At 42.0% G+C, this 22542-nt stretch overlaps 1 protein-coding gene across 12 annotated transcripts in view; it reads left to right on the forward strand.

Moving 5' to 3' along the window:
• Nucleotides 1–22542, forward strand: part of IL20RA (interleukin 20 receptor subunit alpha) — a 50346-nt gene that overhangs the window by 25070 nt on the left and 2734 nt on the right. For 2 of the 12 annotated variants that reach the window (XM_087775290.1, XM_087775289.1), the window contains exons 2-6: nucleotides 12457–12572; nucleotides 14465–14643; nucleotides 15315–15490; nucleotides 17101–17245; nucleotides 17791–17930. In XM_087775290.1, the coding sequence (XP_087631416.1) occupies nucleotides 12520–12572; nucleotides 14465–14643; nucleotides 15315–15490; nucleotides 17101–17245; nucleotides 17791–17930 (693 nt within the window). In that variant the 5' untranslated portion in view covers nucleotides 12457–12519. Of the gene's footprint in view, nucleotides 1–12456; nucleotides 12587–13038; nucleotides 13117–14464; nucleotides 14644–15314; nucleotides 15491–17100; nucleotides 17246–17790; nucleotides 17931–22542 lie in introns of those variants that run through there. The other 10 variants (XM_087775288.1, XM_087775287.1, XM_087775286.1 and 7 more) reach the window with 7 other exon arrangements.

Genomic DNA, 22542 nt, shown 5'->3' on the forward strand with positions numbered 1-22542 from the left:
TCCTGAATTTTGGAAGTAGTAGAATCTCAATCTATTAATTTACCAAGCTCCATCCTAAATCCTTCCCCATACTCCTGATGGAGATTTCCCTAACCTCATTATTCTGAAATTAGAGAAACCTTTAAATTTCTAGCCCATAGAGTTCAGCCTCTGTCTTGTAGATCTATACAGAAAAAAAGAATGCAACAGATAATACAATATATACTTATTCTGAGGAAAGGGAAATGAGCCCGAATGTTGTACTGCAAAAATAGAAGCTTTTTGAGATATTTAAGGCATGCTTACTATTTTTGTTCAGGTGAGGCATGTGATTTTTGAAGCCAATCTCTCAATTAGCGCGCTTACTGTGCTTTTGTTGGTATTGTGACGCAGTCTTGGAATTGGATTTCTTCTGGATGAGGCTGCCCTGGAAGATGTGCTCCATCAGCATAGCTAATGCAAGGAGAGCTAGTCCAATGTTAAAAAGAAAAAAACTGAAACGTATATAGCGTAGACAAGATTTTCTCAATACCAACATTTTCACGTAACAAACCTGCTCATATTGGGTCTCATTACTCACTAACGTAGACATAGCCTTAGATCCCACTGGCGCTGGTATGTGGCTGTATCAACTACGTTTCTTATGATGAGACCTTGAAAGCTTTCCCCCTTTTGATATTTTCTAATAGTTACATAAGTTGCTTGGTCTGCATTGACGCACCTGATTTAATTTACTTGTCTTTCATCTTCCACTTTATCGTATTTTTACTAATAAATAGACCTACATTTTGAGAAGCAGCTTGAGGCTTCCTTTAAGCAAATTTCGGTATGTTTTCTTTCACAGTGACTAGAGCGCTGAAATGTACGAACCATCCCTTTTGATCAAGATGTTGTTCTGGGAAATACAGAGTAAAAGGATAAAAGGGGTCACGGTATGGGCTTTGAAGTTACGCCATTGAGCTGGATTTCAGGGACCACACTGATGCCCAGACATACTTTGTCATGTTAAAACCATCCAGAAGGCAGGCAGCATTCCAGTGCTAATAATGCACATCCTTTACTTCTCGCGTACCCACAGTGAATCCTTGAGAAGGTTTCCTGATGTCAGCGTACACGCAGTGCTTTAAAAACTTAAAGTCCCTGTGTGGATGCTGCTCCTGGATTCGAGAGGAGGGGAGAGACTGTGGTTTGCAATTCACTCCCCCCAAAGACTGGGACAGCAGAAGCGACTTGCTCAGCTTACGCTGATAGAAACAAAGCTTGAACGACCACTTCTATTCCTGCATGAATACAACGTCTCTGAGCACCAGTCATAATTTGTGAAGGACAGAAGTGAAATGCTTGGCTCCAAGTTGAACAGTGCTGAGGTGTTTAGGTATTGACACAAGGTGATATAAGGTACATTTTGGATCTGAGAAGAGGCTACTCTGTTGCGTTGACACAGCCAGTAAGTATTGGCTAAAGCATTAAATAGCGTACTGAAACTTCAGCTTATTTCATGTATAAGGCATGCAGTGTGCCCATAATAAATAGGCTAATCGCCCTGTGAATATACTCTGTGATGTGTATGTCCTGGGAAGTTTATAGATTACACTTGGAGTGATGGCTGTGCATCACCCAAACGCAGTAAGAACTCACAGAAAATTGCCTTCTTTGATTAGCTAAATGATTCAAAGAAGAAAAAATATGTTCAGGCAACAGTAGAGATGAGAAAAGCAGTGGGGAAAGATGTTGTAAAATATTATGATTTTTGAACCCTCAGAAAACTTGACAATTTTGTGCGTGTAGTATTTTGTATTACCTAGTGTATGTCTACGTACTCAGCAGGATTGAACTGCATTTGTGATGGTGATAATCTGTGTGTTTACTGGAGAGGGTATTAACCTTCAGTAATAAGAGTGGAACTATATGGCAGGGCTGAGCTTGTGTTTTTATGTGGTATTTCCTGTCTCTCTGCCAGTGTGAAGGAGAGAAGAATAAATGTAACATGGTAAGAAATAAAAATGGATATTGGCATAAGGAGAACTACAGTATATGAAGAAGGAGCGTCATGTTCCTGTAGTTGAAAGGTTTATCCTTATATTCTCATCTCCAACTTCTAATCTCACGCCAGGCTGTTTCAGGCAATGCTGTGATCTGTGCCCTGCTGGTTGGCTTTGCTTATGATTTCCACAACTTGACAAATTCTTATTGCCTGTTAATTAGGAATGGGAATGGTTAAAGGGGGTAGTTCATCCTATAGAGAAACTTGGAATGCCGTTGGGATTTGTGATTAAAGTCCAAAATTTAGATGTGCATTGCGGTTCCCCATGCGAACATTCAGGTTCACCATTCTAGCTGTGATAACCTTAGCCTTCCGCGGCTGTTGTTCTCTAGTGGCCTCTATAGTCTTAATTCCAAGAGAAACAAGTGGTTAGGATTACTCAAGTCATTTGTGCGTGTGTAGTTCCAGTTTATGTTTGTTTTTATAGTTGTGGCTTGTACAGATTGATTTCTGCTGATTGATTTCTCTCCGAGAAGTGGTGTTGATTATCTAGAACTACAGGATTAATAGCTAAGAGAGAGAAAATGAGCCAAACAAGAGCTCCCATATTTTAAGAAGTTTAGCTCTGTAAGAGCCTGAATTCTGGAAGCCAGGCCCATCTCTAGACAGAAATGAGGTTTTGTTAGAGAGCTGTGTATAAAAGATGTACAGATCTGTTTGTGCTTTATACTTGGTGTACCAGTAACTTGCAGGTTTTTATCCACTGCTCATCCTATGTTGAAAAAAGTACAGTAAAACTAGATAAATCAGAAAGAAATGGAAACAAGTTGTAGGACTGGAGGTGTAGGATAGTTTACATATGAAGAGATTAGATAAACTGTACCTCTTTCTCATGGAAAAAAGATGACTTTTCCTGTCTGCCTGGCTACTGCAAGAGTATTTTAAGGTCAATGAAGGGGCAGGAGGAAGACTGTAGTTCCTTCTTCCCTTCTTTATACTCCAGCACCTTGAGTTAAATTTCACCTGATAGCTTAGCTATTTTTCAGCCTTCCATTTTCCGCTCCCATTTCAGTGATGGGAACAGGAATGTGTCCAAAGAGAAGTAAGAGAAGATGTCTGTTGCTTCAGGAAGTGCAAGGATCTTGCACGCTGTTACCAAGATTTATGCCTTTGAGCTTCATCACGCTCCTTGCATAAAAACCCACAGGAGTGGGTATTACAGCTCTTAGATGAAAGGAGTTAATTTATTTCCTACTGGTTTCTTAAAGGCTGGAGGGAGCAGTTGAGCTGGTATTTATTATTGTGTCTGCTTTGCACAAGACTTCACTTCTCTTGGCTTTCCTTGTCTTTTCTGAAAGTACATCAATATCCTGCTCTTAGGGGGTACTGCAGTCAAAATCGTAAAGTACAGGATGTGGCTCAGAAGCACTGAAAACTAACTGAGGCACATGTAGTTGCTGACAGGACTTTTCCCCACTGTAAGAAGGTAGCAGACAGACACAGAAGTACACTTGTTCAGCTCTCTGAGTCTAAACCAACTTGCAGTAGCTCAAACATGACTGAGAGCTAGCCTCTCTCTCAGCCCAGGCGATGGTCAGGCTCCTCCTGAGCTCATCAAAGTGCGTTGGCTGTTCCCTTGAACGTCAGCGACGCCGCACTGTCCCTTGGATCCAGCTGTGCACGTTACCACCTTTAACGCCATTTCTGAGGCAGTCTTTCATAACTTCCGTCTAAAAGGCGTAGGTGATTATGCTGAATAACTTCCTCTGTACAGCAAAATGACTTTAAGTCTGCAGGCAGGTAAATGAGTCTAAAAATCATGACTGGTGGTTTTAACAAAAAATGTTGAGTACAGGAAAGATAGTAAAAATACTACTATACCTATAATTAGATACTGACTTGTTCACATCTGAAATTACTGTGGGACACTCTGAACAGTCATACAGTGCCTCAAAACACACCAGCCCGCACCTGACAGGAGACCAACAGAAATGGGTGGGTAGCCTGGGAAACCTTCATTTCGTGTGAGTTCTTTACAGGCAGTTGCTTCACAAAGGCACTTATGTCCTTGATCGTCTGTGGGGAGAAGCGTAAATGTTGGGCACAAGAGGGAAGAATAATTCTGTGAGTGCTTTGAGTAGCAGAGGTGCTCAGCAGGCCACCTCATGTCTGCTGGGGCATCGCCAGCTGTTCTCCAGCACCGTGCAAGAGATCAAAGATAGATCTATGCTGGCTGTTCCACAGGGTGAACTTGAAATTGCCTCTTGCTGTTTGCAAGCACTGGCTGGGGACTGGAAATAGGCTGTTTATGGTCATTCGGACAGGGGTGGCTGTGTGACCCCATCAGCCCGATGGCCTGCAAGAGATGAGGCATTGCAAGCTTGCTATGAGTGTTGGTCCTTCCTCTCAGATCTCGGATGCAGAAGGTGGTGTTTGACTTGCATCTTTTGAGAATTGCCTTTCCCTCATCCTCCGTTGACACCATGCTTGATCTCCTGCCCAAGGGAAAATGTGGATTCAGAAGAGAGGATTTCACTAATTAAATTAATTTGGACTGCAAGAAAAGCAAAATCCCTTCTCTAGACAAGCCATCAGCAGATCAGAGAGCAAGAATCAACACCTGTTAGGCAATAAATATAATGCTGTTAGTTCTAACTGGACTGCTATTGCCTAATAGATATTAGCCAGCGCTAAATGATGAAAGCCAAAACTCATTTTTGCTCAGTTTAGGTGTAAAAATTAGATATTTTATGTAAGGATGGATTAGGAGTGTTCCAAAATGTGGTGTATCAGGCTTTGGCCGATAACTGTCACACAGCATAATTTTTACACTATTTCAAGCAGAAAGCTTACTTAACCCTTGTGTATTTCGAAAAAACAAATATAAGATGTCAGAGGCATTCTAATTAAGCTTTAATTTTCTTGGCTGTTGGGTTGTGGTTGTTCTAAGTAGTAATAAATTGGTAATACTAAACATGTTCTAGGGAGAAAAGAAAATCCTCAAAATTAAATGCTGGAGAGTTGGGCTATTTTAGTATTTTATATAACTTCAAAGCATCTGTTTTAAAAAGCAGCTATTGTGTCATGAAATTGTGTCAACAGTGGGCTTTTAAACTTAACTTTGTGCTTTTTGACAAAAAATGTTTTTGCATTCCAAACTTAACAAAAACTCATTCAATTTGATAATTAAAAAAACCCCCAAACACAAAGCACCTCTGATGGATTATGAGTCTGAAAGCCTCGAAGGGCTTGTAAGTAATTTTAGACAAGCACACCTTGAATTTCACTCACCTTGTTTCAGGCCAGTATTGATCACTCAGAATTAATAGAAAACATACCTACCATAACTTTCTCCTGTTGGAGTGCATGAAGGAAAGGTTTTTGCAGCAGGGCGTGGTTAGGTAGTACAAGCTCTGCTCTTGCACTTGCAAACCTTCAACACAGTGGAAAGAAAATTCACTTTATTTCATTTGTGTCATACAAGTTAGCAAAAAGGAATGGATGTCAGCTGCCACAGCTCTCTCCAGCTGTCTCCTAGCAAGCCTTCAATGGACTGGGAAGAGTTTCTCCTCCTTTCTGAAGCTGGATCTTTCTGGACTGAGCCTGAAATGTTCTTTGACCAATATTCTCTGTATAGGTGTTTTTATAAGTTAGGACGTGGTTTGGATAAATAAATGCAAGGCTTCACATGGAGGAGGAGGGCATGTCAGGGCAAGCCACAGCTTCAGTCCCCCTTCTGCATCTCTCCCATTCTTTGGGCTGTATTTCCACTCACACTCTTTCCCCACATGACCTCCAGGCGTTCACCTGTTTCCAATGGCAGCTTGCCTGTTTCTTCAAAAACAACCCCCACGTGCCCCAGTCTCGTCCTTCTCTCACGTTTCCCCACCTCTTCTCTCATGCTTTTCTGTCTGCTCCACCACCTGGTTTACATTTGGTCACACGACTCCATTTCTGTCCCCATCTTTCTTTCCCCTGTGCCCCTTCTGAACAGGGAGTGACGGGCTCCTGTGCTGGGAGGGCAAGAGGGTGCTTTGTGGTTAGTTCTCGCGCGCTGTTATGACTCGAACAGGAAATCACCTCCGTGCTCCTCCCCGCATTCCCACCAGCGCTGCTCAAGTCAAAGGGTTTCGCTAGCTCGGCTTCGTACCCAGCGGTCCCAGAGCTCCAGCAACCCACCATGAGTAAGGCAGCTAAGCTGTAATGACAATGACGACGACGACGACTCCTCCTTCTCCTCGTTATCCAGCCTGTTGAGTTTGAGTCTAAAAGAATCAGCACAGAGAAAAACTTTCAAGCCCACTTAATTATAAAAAAGTTAACTCATTTGTTTAAATTGTTGCTAAGATGACTAATAGTAGGTAATGACATTTGCTAACGTGTATTCCTGGCTTTGCTGGGTTTCCCTTCCTCTCTGTAAGTTCTGATCTCTAATTTTGGCTCCGTTCCCCTGTGGGAACCTGTTCCCCTTGGTGTACTCCCTCGCATTCCTGCATGGCCAGTGCCATCTCGCTTGAGGCTGCAGATGTGCCACAAAAGACAGCCCCAACCCTTTGCTAGTGAGTGCCACTAAACATGATGCTGAATGGACACTTGTTCTGACTGAGTATGACTATTTTTATGTTATGCTTAGGTATGTGTTTAAGGGAATACTTTTCACTGAGAGCAAGATAACCGTTGAAACAGATAAGCTGGAGGAAGAAAAGAGAGCAAAAATTCCTTAAAAAATGAAGAGCAGCAGCAACATAGAAGGAGCAAGTAAGATTTCACAGGAGTTTGGTGGAAGTCACCCAAAGCTGAACAGAAAGACTTATGAAAGGACAGTGGCTTACAGCATCGCCAGAAGCGAATGTTTGGTGTCCTAGATTGCTCCTAAATTGCTTGATGCTTCACTGGTGGGTCTAAACTCCCAGTGGGGAAAGGTGAATCAGGGACTCGGCCTGTTTGAAAGGCTGCCCTCTCACCAAGGTGTGCGAGCATGGATTACATCTGTGGCCTTGAAATGGCACCTGCAAATGGTGAGGCACAGGGATTGCCTGCAGCAGTGCCCGTAAATTCGGCGCCCAGCACAAAGGAGCCGCTTCCATCAGAGGTGCTCCCAAGGGCCTCTTTCATATAAGAAAATACAACAGTAATTGAAGCCAAAGTCTCTGTTGTTGTCAGAAAAGGAGTTCCTCATTTATATTCTGAGACGATCAGAGGGGAGGAGTCCCTGGGGTTTACTGCTGTGACTATTTGGAAAAGCTGTGTGGCAGCAAGGCTCACCTTTCTGTCTTAATGCTTTCTACATCACTCACGGTCTTAAATTATATCTTACAGTTGTCTAGAGAAGCCCTGTGACCTTCTTTGTTGTTTTATTTTATTGGATAATTGGGTGTTTGCACCCTTGTAGACGTGCCACAGTAAAATACAGCAGATGATTGCTCTGCTTGAGAGCGGTGCAGTCAAAAACAGTACTTATCCAGTAGGCATTTCTGAGCCAACAGGTCCGTTTTCAGTGGGTCCTCCACCTTCTCCCCACCCCAGAGCTCTAGCCAGTGTACAGGGAAAAAAAAATTATATTTTTATGTATTTGTGTATTTTTACACTTTGCAGGTGCTAGGGTACGTAACTCAAGTGCAAAGTTAACAAATCTCTTCATAGTGAGAGGGCACAGGTAGTTGCAGCTGTATTTCTTCTGTAGCATTGAGATTAAACACAGCTGTTTGTCACTGAGTTAGGCAGTGGTGCCTCCTAGCAGATAAAAAGCAGGTACGCTGAACGAACAATAGTTGTAACGCGGAAATTATGTGTGTTTGTATTTGTATATATGTGTGTATATGCATGTGTGGGTAGATAGATAGATACAGACAACTGAGTTTTGAATAGCACTGACTTGCGCAAGGCACGTACCTGGCAGGGAACTCTACGCAATTAAAACTGACCACGTTTTTCAACCCAGCAGACACTTTCACAAGAGGAGATGAGGCACCTGCCATGCAGTCTTTTACTCATGTGAATAAGCTCACTGACGTCAGTGGGTTTTTTCGCTCACATGTGAAGGTGTTTTCAGGCTAAGTCATGCCTATTTAACGGTTGGACTGGATGATCTTAAACATGCTTTCCAACCTAAACGATTCTATGATTCTGTTCCGGAGAGTCTTGCAATAGCCTATTGTAAGATCAGGACTTGGCTCTCTGTGGTGGTGGTGAAGTTTGCAAGCCTATATTATTACTTTCTTTCCAGTCCAGGTGTGCAGAGTCATGAAGACATAAAGAATGATATTACTCAAGGTTTGATTTACAGCGTTTCCAAAGACAGTAAGAAGGGCTTCAGGTTTTTCCATGCAAGAAATAAATAAAGCGACTTAGTTATACTGGGAAGTAATGACAGCCATTGCAGAATATCAATGAGACAGACTAAACCTAGCAAAGCAACGTGTATGGTTGATTTCTGCTGTCATGTAGGCCAGTACAAACTGAAAATACTCCATGTGACACCCATGCCATTAATCCCAGTTAATGGAAATAAAATCAGAATATAACTGGATATATTGTGTTTAAAGACAAGATACTGAAATAAGCAGCTGATGGACATACTTGAGTCCTTTCCTGACTGATAACCATGGAACATACAAGGTCTATGTATGATCTGTTTTCTACGCATGCCTCCTGATAGTATTGAGCGTCGAATAGACATGAAGGTGTTTATTCTTAACTCTTCCTGGAGAAATAGGAGAGTATGGTAGTTTTATTCTTGTTTTACAGATGCAGAATTGAGGAATAAAAAAAACTTGCACGATTTGTTGTAAGGGCAAACAGAAGCCTTTATTAAAGGGCCAAGACCAAAAATAGAAACCAAATCTCTGCTTTCACAGCAAATGAAAAGTTAACGGTCTTGGTCCCTCTGCCTTCCAAATCGCACTGAGCCGGGGGCAGGTGGGAGCACGCCGGCAGTGTTGTAATGCTTTAGATCTTGTAAAGATAGTGTCTGTGGCTTCTGCATGCTGAGATTGGCTCATCTGCTGCAGTCAGTGTTTCTGTTTTGAAACTTCATTTACCACAGCAGAAACCACACTGGGAGGAGGGAAATTTAAAAAAAAAAAATCGACAAAAAAACACCTTCACATGTTACTAGTTTAAAAGTATTTTAATGTAACAGACAAATGCATGACTCTCGCTACTTTAAAATATGCTCGAGGAATATAAATGTTTTTATGCAAGGAAGGACAAATGTCAAAAGGTACAGGCAAACAAAAACTTCAGAAAACCAATTGAAGTAATTTCCCTTGTCTGTGATGAGCTGGCTGCCTCTGGCCAGTTCAATTTGGTGACTATGGATCAGCCTGATAATCAGTACACATTTTAAAAACTTTTAAAGGAAAAAAAGGTGTGAAAAGTGAGCTGTTAGGGATGCTGTTGGCTGTCCTGTACCTGATTCAGCAGTACCCCTACCAAATTTATTACTACACAGTGCGAAGCCAGACTTATCACATAGTATAAGAAGGCCTATCAAAATGGAGCCAGCAGTGACCTTAAGAGATCGCCCAGTCCTTCCCACTACCCCTAGCCAGAATCAGCTAAATTAGTTTAATTTCTGGCAGGTGTTTCTTTAATCTGCCCTTTGAAGAATCCAGCAGCCCTCCCAGGTGACCCATCCTCACATGTTGCTCCTCTTCCCACAAGGGGTTACTCCCAGTGCCTCCTTTCCTGTTGAAACTGAACTCCGTTCCTTCTCTTCCGTGTTCGTGGTGGACGTGGAGCATAGATTATCCTTCTCATGTAAAGACTTACAGTGTTCCCCGCCACTCCTCACTGGACAAGGTGCATCTCTGTTAACTTCTGAAGAAGCAGAGATCAAGGCTGATGGGCTTGACCGCCATCTCCACTGGAGGGAGAGAGATGCACCCAGTCTGGTCCATCCTTGCTAGGGAGATGAACCAACCTATGGAAGAGTTTATCTTCTTCTGCTCTTTGTGACCACTGCAAAGTACATGCCTCACTCAGAGCCCAAGTTAGCAGAGACAAATCTTCTTCTCATCTGCTGCTGTTTAAGGGCTAGAATTTTTTTAATCTTTCCTCTGGAGGTTTTTGGACTGTGCAGTATATACTGTATTCTCTTCCAGACTCTGTTTTATTCTTAAATCTCTCCTTGCTGGGCTTTTTAGTTTTTCCTCATTGTTTTTTAATGAGAAGCCTTTTACATCTTTGATTCCCAGCAATCTGGAAAATACCTACGTTGTATTTCCTCCTACTTGGGAATTGCAGCAGAAAGTTTGTTTGTGCCTCAGTCCCTCCCTCCCTTTCTACATGGATTGCCTGGTTGCCTTTTTCAGGGCTTAGGCAGGATTGCGTGGCTTGTGATTGGTTTTGTTTCGGTTTTGTTTCTTTTTTTTTTTTTAATCTTTTATTCCCAGTTGTTGATTATGCAGTTGATGGGTTTCCCAAAGTCTCCTACACTTTAATGTTGGGATGTGGTACAATGAATGAAACTTGATGCATGGATGATTTCTCATAGTCTATGTAATGCTGGTTTTGGTTTGCTAGTAGCTTAGTAGCACGCACATTAATGATTTAGGAGCTTCTCTATTTTACTGAGCAGGTGTTGCAAATTTTAGGTGGTTTTCTTCACTCTCTTGGGCACCTTCATCTTTACATTTGGATTAGTTTCACCTAAAGCAGTTGCAGAGGACATTTATTTTGGGGGAAATCAAAACCTTTTATTTTCTAGGTTCTGTATCTCCCACTTGGAAGCAAATGTTAGAGTAAGGCAGATTCCTGGAGGTCTTTTTCTGCTGCTTTCACGTTCCCCGGCATCCTGAATCTTTCTTTATCTCATTATAACTGAGTCTGTAGTTTGAGCTCTTGCAAGATGACTGTCACTGGGCACTTCTGTGTCCAAGTGTTCAAAGAAATGGGACTTTCCACATACTTTTTGTAAATAAATAAGCTTGCCCTGAGGACTATACCTGACGAAACTTGTTCTCCAACTAGAAAAAATTTGAAAGTCACTGAACACTAGCTAACTGCTAGAGATAAAAGAAAGCAACATTAGAAATACCCTCCATAAACAGCTTTATGATCTGAAGATACAGATGCAGGCATATACCATAGTTTGTTTTGAACCTTAACGTACAGCTAGAGGCTTGGAAAACCCGGAGTTTCCACTGAGACAGTTTAAAGTAATTGGTCTTTACAGAATTGCAAGGAGATTGTCTTAATAAATGTATTGAAGAGAAAAGCTTTTACTATTTGGTTCAAAGACAGCTAGAAGTCAGCAAGTTAATCAGGAAAATGGTGGTGACTTTTACTTACAAAAGCAACTACATGTTACGTACACAGGAGGATGAACACTATTACTCTAGTAATAGTGAAATATACTACAAAAACCCCTTAAGGTCTGCTTAAGGAAGTAACAAAGGTCAAGGACTGTTAATTCAGACAGGTTCTCACTGTTTGTGTTAATATGCTTTGTTTCCCCCTTTCTTTGTCTCTTTCTTATCTTAAGAACTAGAATTGCATCCCTGGAGGAAGAGCTTAAAGAGTTTTGAAAAGTCCTGAAGAACCACAGGTTCATTTTTTCTCTTCCCCATTATGCTCTCGTGGCCACTCGCAACGAGAAGCTCCTTCCCAGCAGCTGCAGCTTCAGGGCTGGTCTCAGGGTTGCTCCCATGGGCACAGCTCTCATGGCAGGAGGTGCTGGGGATTGAGTCACAACCTGGAGCTTGGGATTCTGCCCCTGGGCCCACGGGCCTCCGTTTTGCAAGCAATGTAGCAATGTTTGAGCATCTCCCATTAAATTTATTAGATTAGGAGTGTGTATTAGGAAGTCATGAAACTGGGTTCTTAAGAGCCCCAGATTTCCTTGCTTATTCATTTCAAAGCTGGTGCAGTGAACAGCAACTTAGATGAGTGACCTAACAGTAGGTGTTCACTTTTGACTTTCTGGAGAATGAATGTGGTAGATTAAATGATGTTGGGGCTATGGTGATCAACCAGTGTGAAGTCATACTTCTATTTGTAAAGCTGTGCTTGTGGTAGATTCCACGTGTCTTTTTAAAAATACCTGGTTTGATTTTTAAAAGTCCACTCAGCTACAATAAGAATTCTACTGAAGCATCAAGGATAATTGTACAGTTTCAAGTGTTAAGTTGTTCTGATATTCAAATACCTTTACAATTTTAAAAATGCGTGTCTCTTCTAGGCCGAAGTTTTCTAGCTTTAGTTTCCAGTCCCTGGATATTTCCATGCCAATGTCTGTCATGAATGGCAAAGCCATTTTTGCTAGAGAAAAACACATTCATACAGATGGAATTTGGGATTGCACTAGCTAGGGACACTTTTGAAAAAAATGAATTTCCATGGCCAACAACCTTGTGATTTTAATGATAAGAAAGGCAGTATGTAGGATTTTATGGCTTACTTAAAAATAAGTATCTTTTTTAGTTAACTTGGAAGCATATGTATTTCCAGATTCTTAGTGTATGTTGTTCCTTTCTTATTTTCTTTCTCAGGAGAGTTGTATTGTTCTTTGCCCAACCCTAGGAATGTCCATTTTGAATCTATAAACATGAAGAATGTCCTTCACTGGTCAGCACCAGAAGGCACAGGAGATGGAGTACTCTACAAGGTGAAGTATTCAGTGTAAGTTGGCTTGTTTATTTTAGCCCCCACTGACTTTTATTTTAGCATTTGAAATAATAATTTAAAAAATCTTTATGCAAGACAGGGCTGCTAAAAAGTAAAGAAAGGAGAACTAAAATGTGGGTTAGACTTGAGCAATGTGGTTTTTAACTTTTACTTCTGGTACTGCTTACTTCAGATCCAGTTAAAAAAATTTACAAGGAGAGTTTCTTGCTATTAAAGAAGTGTAGGATGCAACATGGAAGCTTTCAGGGTGAGAAATGAGACAGAAGGACGAAGAAGGACTGTGCTGTGGATTGGCATCTGTACACATTAGCCTTCTGTACACATTTAAACAGATCTGGAGATGTAGTATTTAATAGAATATTAACAGCACCCCGTGTTTTGTTGGTCTTTTCTAACAGACCCAACTCCCACAGGTTCCTTCTGATCCTACAAGCCTTTCTAATCTAGGAGAAAATACACTGAAGTTACCAAGTATTATAGAAAACCAAGTAACGTGATTGGAATCAGGCCCTTCTGTTTTCAAGGTCTGTACCTTTGTAGGACATCAAGGAATGTGAGTGAGGATCAGAATCCATTTCCTTTATTCCCACCGAGAGAACACTGGGTCATTCTGCAGGACAGTGCTGGAAGTTTAGGTTATAAATAGGCATAGCACTGTAGTCATGGATGATGTAACGCTCCCAATCTTTACCTCAATATGAAAACTTCCCTCGGTCTAGTAATTTTTTCATGACACTAAAACAAATTGAGATCTCCAGAAGTTTCTCATAACTCATACTGGCTACTAAAAAAAGCAAGAAGTTGCTTCTACAGTCAGAGACTGCAACCACTTTTGCCCAGATCTTGCTCGCTGTGCTAAGAGAGGAGTGACATAGTCCACCTCCTAGCAAAGGGGAGAGTGCTCAGTAGTTAGGGAATGAACGAAAATTGTGTAGAACGTAAAATGCTCAGCAAGCACTAGCTACGCTGACTCTGCAGGGTCAGCTGGTCCACAGAAGAGTCTGTAGTCATAGGTACGGATATCTCTCACACTGAAGACAAAAATATTCATATGTGCTTCTACCTGCTTAGGAGAGCAAGGCCTTGAGCTAGGTGGAAAATGCTGGTGAATGATACTGTCCTGCAGTCATGTAGAAGCTGCTGCATGCCCTTACTAATTAGCAGCCACAGGGGAATTCTTTTCAGCATAATGTGAATTTGAGGAGCAGGAGCTTCTGAGCAAATCCAGGCAGGAATTTTCCAAGGAAACCTTGATTTCTTCTACTAGTGTATAAGAGTTGGTCAGTCCTGAGGCATTCTTGGTAGCATGTATATGCCCCTCTTTCAACTAGAAGGGTTTTGAAGTTCATTATATTCCAGTGGAGTCTTTCTTTTAAACAAGAAAAAGAAGTAAAATTCAGCAATGAGTAGTCTCCTGTCCACTAATCTTGGAGACCCTGAGTATCATCTGTCTCCATACACCAGGATGAGCCACCGACCATTCTGACAGAATGCTTTGTCTCTACATAAAGAGTTATCCTGAGTCTGTTATCCTGTGCTTAGAGTTTAAACTAAAGCTGTGGAGACCGAAGTTGAGAGATAATTGGTCTGTGTAAGCAAAACTGGACTTAGATTGGTATCAGTAACATCCCAGTTAGTTCCATATAGCCTCTTCTGGATAGGGCCTACTCTGAATTATTTTTCATTAAAAACTCATGAAAATCTTGTGTTTTATCTCAGCTGAAGTTGGGAATTCCTTGAAATCGCAGATTTCTGCAAAACAAGCAAATTGTTTTATCAGCTGTAATATCAGTTTCTGTGCTGTATTATCAGGTGACGGATATCATGGCAATAGGTTTTGTACAGCTCCTTTCTTGTTCTTTTTCAATATAGATACGGTGTTGGCAAATGGATTAGAAAGCCAGAATGCAGGAATATCAACAGAACATGGTGTGACCTCTCCAGTGAGACCTCTGACTACGAAGAACAATACTATGCAAGCGTTAAAGCCTTCCTAAATGGGATGTGCTCTGACTGGATGGAGACCACACGATTCAACCCTCTTACAGACAGTAAGGAAAGCTAATCACACAGCCAGATGTTCAATGGCCTTGTTTAATACTGTGTGCTCAGACTGCATGTGCCTTCGTAGTGTATGATACTTTAATTTTAACATGAGGTTAGGTTTTTTTGCAGTTGTTGCACATTTATGCTTTTGGCAGAAGTAATTGAAATAATCATACTAGAATTTGGATATATGTGTGTTATATATATGGTTTTATATATACTGAATACTCTTTTATGCTATGGTAAAGCTTTACTCAAGGTAAATAAAAGCTGTGGCACATCCACAGTATAAAGAACACTGATTTTGAAAAGGCTGTCTTGAACCAAGCAGTAATCATGCTCTAGAGCACAATATCTCTTATCTGTGTCAGATAATCTGAGAACATACTGGTAATTTAGCTTGTTTTAGCAAATTGAGTTTCAAGGTTGTTTATCCTGTGAAGTCACAGGAATTCCTAGGCAAAATTCCAAGTCAGTGTTCACCTTCTCACTGTAAAGGTCTTCTTAGTTATCTGATAAAATAATTTTCTACCAATATAAATGAATTGCTCGAGTCCTACTTAGACTCTCCAAAACATTACAAAAATTTAATATCATCCATTTAAAGAAACTGCATGGTCAAATCAGTGTGCCTCTGCTGCATTTGACTGCTTTTTGTACATGTTCATTTTTCCAGCTAAAATTGATCCACCCATGGTAAGTGTATCTTCTACTGAGAAATCTATTTTAATCATTCTGACTGCTCCTGAGAAGTGGAAGAGAAGTCCTGAGGAAGAATCCGTATCTCTGCTTCAAGTGTATCCTGGCCTGCAATACAACGTGTCTGTCCTCAACAAAAAAACAAAGAAGCGGGTAAGCTTTGGGGAGGCTGTAGAACTGCACCAGTTAAATCTGTGCTCTGTGCTTCCAGAAATGTGCTTGGTCTGTAACAGCAAGAATCGAAATGGGATTCACAGCCTTATAGGAATTGTAGGATCATTCAGGTTGGAAGGGAGGTCTCTAATCCAAAGTCCTGTTCAAAGGGGGATCGGCTGTGAGCTCAGACCAGGTTGCTCAGGGTTTGTCCAGTTGCATCCTGGAAACTTCCAAGGACGGAGACCTGTTCCACTGCTCGACTGTCCTCTCGGGGCAAAAAGTGTTTCTGTATATCCAATCTGAACCTCCCTTTTTCAACTTATGTCCATTGTCTCTCATCCTCCCACCATTCAGCACTGTGAAGAGCCTGGCTCCATCTTCTTGATGATTTCCCTGGGTCATCCTGGGGGCTGCTGTTAGGTCCCCCTGAAGCCATCTCTTCTCTCCCAGGTGGGAGAAGCTCCAGTTCCTCAGCCTCTCCTCACAGGGCAGTGCTCCAGCTCCAGCCATCTTGATGATCCTCTAGTAAATCCACTCCAGTTTGTCCATCTTTTCTGTGTCGGAGGGAACAAAACTGGACGAAGTATTCTAGATGTGGTCTGATGAGCGCTGGTGGAGGGGGATAATCCTTCCTCTCCATCTGCTGCCTCTTCTTCTGTTAAGACAGCCCAGGATGCTGTGTGCCTCCTTTTCTGCAAGGGCACATTGCTGGCTCACATTCAACTTGCTGCCTGTCCCCAGTCCTCTTCGAGCTGCTCCCCAGCCAGTCAGTCTGCTGGGAATACTCGCGATACATTGTGACAAAGTGCATCCTTTGCCACCACATCTGAACATCTTCATTCATCTGTCTCTGCAGATTTATGTTTCATTAGCAAGTTCCCAGCATAAACACAGTAGATGAGGATCAGTTCAGTGATCAGTTACAAAAACATTCGTTCTTCTGTTCCCATGCTCCAGGCACAATCTCTGTCTGGCAGAGCTCCGAATTTCCTGAAAAGAGGCAGAAACTTTACACCAAAAAAGATCACCTTCTGTCAAAGGGGATATTAAAATGCCAAGATTAGCAATTAGAGGTATACAAAAGGGTTTTTTTGGTTTTCATTTGTTTTTTTAATAAAGATGCTTGACATAGACCAATTACTTTACCTTGAACTCCAAGATCTACAAAACACCCATTATTCCACGGCTCCTATCTTTACCAGAACATCCCAATTTGAAAGATTTTGTGGAACTGTACCATGTGCTTTTCATTGGCCTATGCATCAGGACAGGGCTGGAGTGATGGCTTAGCTCTATTGCAACATGAGCATGAGAATGTGGGCTAGTGGTGGCACACAGTCCTACTTCATATAAAGCATGAAATTGTTCAGTAGTGGTAGAAGAATGACTGAATGGAAGATAAAACATTCAGAGAGGACGTGACCTAATAAATAACTTGAGGTTTGATTGCATTTGGGGAAAAAAGGATGCAGCTGGCAGTTCGTGCAGTATCATTATTCTTTCCACAAAATTTGCGTGCTTCTGACACATTTTGTGTATAAGATCTTTACTTTTCTGTAAGTGAGGAGGTAAAAGGGAAAAAAACCCACTTTTTTTATGTCTTCCAGTGGTTCTTCTCCGTCAGCAACAACACCTTGGTTGTGCCCTGGTTAGAACCTGGAACAGCGTATTGTGTCAGCGCACAGATACATGTCACCACACCACTTTTGCACAGTGGGTTCTCCAAAGAATATTGTATTGCTACTTTGAAAGGTATGTGTAAGCTGGCAAATTACAAAAAGAAGATGCAAGTTAGCAAAAATCATGGTGATTGAGTTTAAGTTTTTTATGTATCCATTCCAAGAGTGAAAAGCTAGCATTATTTCTCCCCTCTCTGTGTATTTGTACTGATGAAAAAATCTTTGCCTTTAACAAAACATATCTGGGGTCTACTGTCTGGAAGGTGTGACAGTACCTCTGAACAAAAGGATCCGCATTCTTTGACTCTTAGTGAATGGAGAATACTTTTTCTCCTTGAATGAGGTTTGGGAGTGGCAGAGCTGGGTCAGTCTGAAGTTAGCAACAGGAGAACGTGAGGGAGGGGTTGTTACTTCTTTTTAGAATTTAATTTATAATTTAGATAGTAATAAAAATTTGTCCTGTAGCTCAAATGTAATTTTTTAAAATTTCCTGCAAATTCCTTGTTTATCTAAAACATTTGTATCCCATATCCAAAAAGCAATGTGGTGAATGCACATTGCTATCTGAATACATTAAAAAGTTGCTCAGTACAATGAAAACTTTTGTTTTGTTAACAGATAAAACAGCAGATGAGACTATAACAATCGTATTTGGATATGTTCTGCCTGTCATGCTGGCTGTCCTTTTTATTTCAATGACATGCTATTGTGTGCACAGGTATATTCACGTCAGCAAACAGAAACATCCAACAACCCTGGTAAGTGTCCTTTGTTGCTGGATGATGCTGCCAGCCTTGGTGCTCCCAGCAGAGCTGTGCGTTTTCTGGGGCTCCGAGTCAGCTGGGAGGAAACCATAGCTAGCTGCAAATAAAAGCTCTCTTTGCCACTCAGATCAAGAAAAGAACATCACATTGAGGGTTATTAAATGCAAGAAAAACAGAGTAATAACTCAGGGTAGCAACTGTGTCTAAAAACATGACCAGATCCGAAAAGATGGCCAGAGCAGAGTTGGTTGTTTGGGAAGAGTCATTGTCATAAGCAAGGTCCAAGGTGCACTGAGGCAAGTTCTGTTAGCCAGTCAGCACTCCCTAAATTTATCTAGGAAGAAGCACCGTAGAGATTCAGTGAAAAAAAGTTATTAATTGGTTGAAATCAGAAACAAGAAGAGAAGAAAATTAAGCAGGGCAGAAACCCCATGATGTTTTCTTGGACCATTACTGGGTATTACATTTTACCATTTAATTGTGATTGTGAAGGATTTCACACATGTGCATCATACAGATAATCTAATCTGGATTTCAAGAATACTTTCAAATACTGCTCTACTTCCTAACACCCAAAAATGTACCAACAAACGTATTCTGTTATTTAGACAGCCTAAATACGCTTCCTACATAAAAATGTTTGCAAGTTTCTTAGAGGTGCGAAGTTTGTTAATTTTTAGAAAGAACTCATAAAGTCTAAGAAACACGGTTGGTTTCCAGCTCAGAGCTTTCTCACAGCTACCTCTAAACAAGTTGCTCAAGCATAAACATGCAATTACAATAATGAATGAACGCTTTGATGTTAATCCAGTCTGCATGACATGGGAGGTATAAAAAAGTTGGTTTCAACACGCTGATCTTTCTGAAGAAATCTAGAGCAGCACAGAGGTGATAGGAGAAACATTCACAGAGGGACCGAATGCTTCATGAAGGGTTCAGAAGGAGCAGAGCAGCTACTGCTGCAGTGTGTTCAGATGGGCACAGAGACACCTCCTGCACCTGACGAGGCACCAGCTTTATAACAGAATCATGGAAACACAGAGTGGTTTGGGTGGGAAGGCACCTTCAAAGATCACCTAGTCCAACTACCTTGCCATGGGCAGGGACATCTGTCACTAGGTCATGTTGCTCAAAGCCCCATCCAGCCTGACTTTGAACACTTGCAATGGTGGGGCACCCACAGCTTCTCTGGGCAACCTGTTCCAGTGCCTCACCACCCTCATAGTAAAGAGTTTCTTCCTTATGTCCAATCTAAATCTACCCTCTTTCAGTTTAAAACCATTGTCCCTTGTCACTACAGGCCCTGGTAAAAAGTCTTTGTCTGTCTGTCTTTTCTTTATTCTTCATCCTGCGACGCAGGGCATGGTAGAGGTGGATAGCTTGGTCTCCCTTGGAGAGCTAGCAGGACAGAGCTCTTTACAGCCAGCTACTTAGTGAAGAATTTCCACTCAACAGCAGACTAAACTCCAACTCCGGGAGTATCTTCTTTTATTAATGTATTATTTATATGTTGGGGGATTTTTAATGTCCATTGCACTTTTTTGTGACCACCTTGAAAACTTCAATTTTTTTTTCCAACTCTGGGTTCAGTTCATGTTAATGTAACACATAACTATACCTGGTACTTTAATGATGCTCACTGCTTTTCCCAACCTCCAGGCTATTCCACATGGGTACTCCGTGTGGTCAGGGAGAGCTGGAATAAGCAGTTTGTTTTGGTCCAGCACTTCTGACCTGGGAGAACTTTCAGACTACCTGGTACATAGATTAGTGATCTTCGTCTTCTATTCAAGCTTGAAAACACTGAAGTGCAGCTTCTGGTTGTTTTTGTATTGCACTTTCCTTTACTGACTGCTCATACAGTATTTATTTCTGTTAGAAATACTACTCATTTCAGAAAGATTCCTGTTGTTTAACTAGATGATTTATCATAGAGTCACAAAAGCAGCCTGTGAAGACTGCACAATGCAGGCTCCATACACTGCACTTCAACCTTATGTATAGCTTCCTCTCTGAAAGGAAACCTGATATTATTTAATTCTCTGTAAGCTATACCTTAACATGGTGCCTGACTCTGTACTTGTGGGATGTGGTTTTGACTGCACTTCCTCTTCACTGGTTAAAAAGAATGGAATCGATTCTGTAATCTGTGACCCAAGGACAACTCTGATGTTTTCTCCAAAGTCACTTGAGTTTGTGCTGGTGGAAACAAAAAAAGACTTTGACAGAATTGTTCTAACCATTATTTTGACATGGGGAGGATGAGAAAAGGGAAATTAGAGCTGGTCATAATATAGTTTTACGTTGGATAGGATTAAAAAAGTGGCACATGTTAACACTTCTGGAGGTTTATATGATGAACTTCCTTCTTCCCTAAACTGACATATTGAATCCTAACAAGGTCTAGCCTAGCCTTACATCTTAGAAATCTGTAACAGTATAATAGAACAGAATAGACTATTTCAGTTGGAAGGGACCTACAATGATCAGCCAGTCCAATTGCCTGACCAATTCAGGGTTGACCAAAAGTTAAAGCATGTTGTTAAGGGCATTCTCCAAATGCCTCTTAAACACTGAGAGGCTTGGGGCATCGAGCACCTCTCCAGGAAGCCTGTTCCAGTGTTCGACCACTCTCTTGGTAAAGAAGTGCTTCCTAATATCCAGTCTGAACCTCCCCTGGCACAGCTTTGAACCATTCCCAGGTGTTCTGTCACTGGATCCCAGGGAGAAAAGCTCAGCGCCTCCCTCTCCACGTCCCCTCCTCAGGAAGCTGTAGAGAGCAGTGAGGTCGCCCCTCAGCCTCCTTTTCTCCAAACTAAACAAGCCCCAAGTCCTTAGCCACTCCTCATAGGACATGCCTTCCAGCCCTTTCACCAGGCTTTGTTGCACTCCTCTGGATGAATTCAAGGACCTTCACATCCTTCATAAATTGTGGGGCCCAGAACTACAGGCAGTATTCAAGGTGAGACTGCACCAGTGCTGAATACAGCAGGATAATCACCTCTTTTGACCGGCTGGCTATGCTGTGATTGATGCACCCCGGGGTGTGGTTTGCCCTCTTGGCTGCCAGGGCACACTGCTGACTCCTATTGAGCCTGCTGCCAACCAGCACCCCCAGATCCCTTTCTGCAGGGCTGCTCTCCAGCTTCTCCTCTCCCAATTTATACTTGTGCCCAGCATTACTCCATCCTAGGTGCAGGATCTGGCATTTGGACTTGTTAAATAATCATTGCCCAGTGCTCCGATCTATCTAGATCCCTCTGTAAGGCTTCTTGTCCCTCAAGAGAGTCAACAGCACCTCCCAGTTTGGTATCATCAGCAAAGTTGCTAATGGTGTATTCAACTCCTGCATCCAAATTGTTGATAAATACATTGAACAGAACAGGCCCTAGAATTGAGCCCTGAGAAACACCGCTGGTGACCAGTCACCACCCTTTGAGCCCTGCCGTTCAGCCAGTTCTTCACCCAGCACACTGCGTACCCACTCATCCCACAGTTGGACGACTTGTCCATAAGGATGCTGTGAGGGAAAGAATCAAAAGCCTTACTAAAATCCAGAAAAACTACATCCACCACTTCCCTTCATCCACGAGGCAGGTGACCTTGTCATAGGAGGATATTCAATTAGTTAAACAGGACTTTTCCTTTGTGAACCCATGTTCACTGTGCCTGATGATTGCATTATTCTTTAAATGCCTTTCAATAGCACCCAGTATAATCCTCTCTGTGATTTTCCAGGTACTGAGCTTAGACTAACAGGTCTGTAGTTCCCTGGGTCTTTCCTCATGCCCTTCTTGTAAATTGAAATAGTGTTGGCTAGCTTCCAGTCAGCAGGGACCTCCCTAGACTCCCAAGACCTTTGGTAGATGATCGAGAGGGGTCCTGCCATAACCTCCGCTAGCTGCTTCAGTACTCTGGGATGAATCCCATCAGGCCCCGTGGACTTGTGAACATTCAGCTGATACAGCTGGCCCCTTCGTCCACAATTGGAAAGTCACTATTCCTGCACTTGTGGCCCTCCAACTCAGAGGACTGGGCATCCCAAGGTCTATCGGTATTATTAAAGACTGAGACAAAAAAAAACCAACATTTAATGCCCCTGCTTTCTCTTCATCCCTATTAGTTGCATGACCATCTTCCACAAGTACTGGTCCAGTGTTTTCCTCTTCTTGCTATTAACATACTTGAAAAAGCCCTTCTTGTTATCTGAAACAACATTGGCCAGTTTCAACTCTAGTTCAGCTTTGGCCTTGTCTTCTCCCTGCATATATGAGCCATGACTCTGTAAGCATCCTGCAAAGCCTGACCTTGCTTCCAGAGATCATACAGTTTCTTTTTCCTCTTGAGCTCCACGAGGAGTTAGTTCCCTGTTCAGCCAAGCTGGTCTTCTGTCCCGCTTGCTTGACTTACGACACAGTGGAATTGCCTGCTCCTGTGCTTTTAAAAGGTGATTCTTAAAGACTGACCAGCACTCGTGGGCCCCTAAGCCCTCAAAAGCAGATTCCCAGGGTACGCTGCTAAGTAGCTCCCTGAATAGCTTCAAGTTTGCTCTCCTGAAGTCCAGGGTAGCAACTCTGCTGTCCTTTTTTCTCATTGCACTGAAAAT

The sequence above is a fragment of the Nipponia nippon genome, unplaced genomic scaffold (assembly GCF_047370975.1).
Source record: "Nipponia nippon isolate SJK-2023a ecotype South Korea unplaced genomic scaffold, ASM4737097v1 scaffold_4, whole genome shotgun sequence".
Classification (NCBI taxonomy): domain Eukaryota; kingdom Metazoa; phylum Chordata; class Aves; order Pelecaniformes; family Threskiornithidae; genus Nipponia; species Nipponia nippon.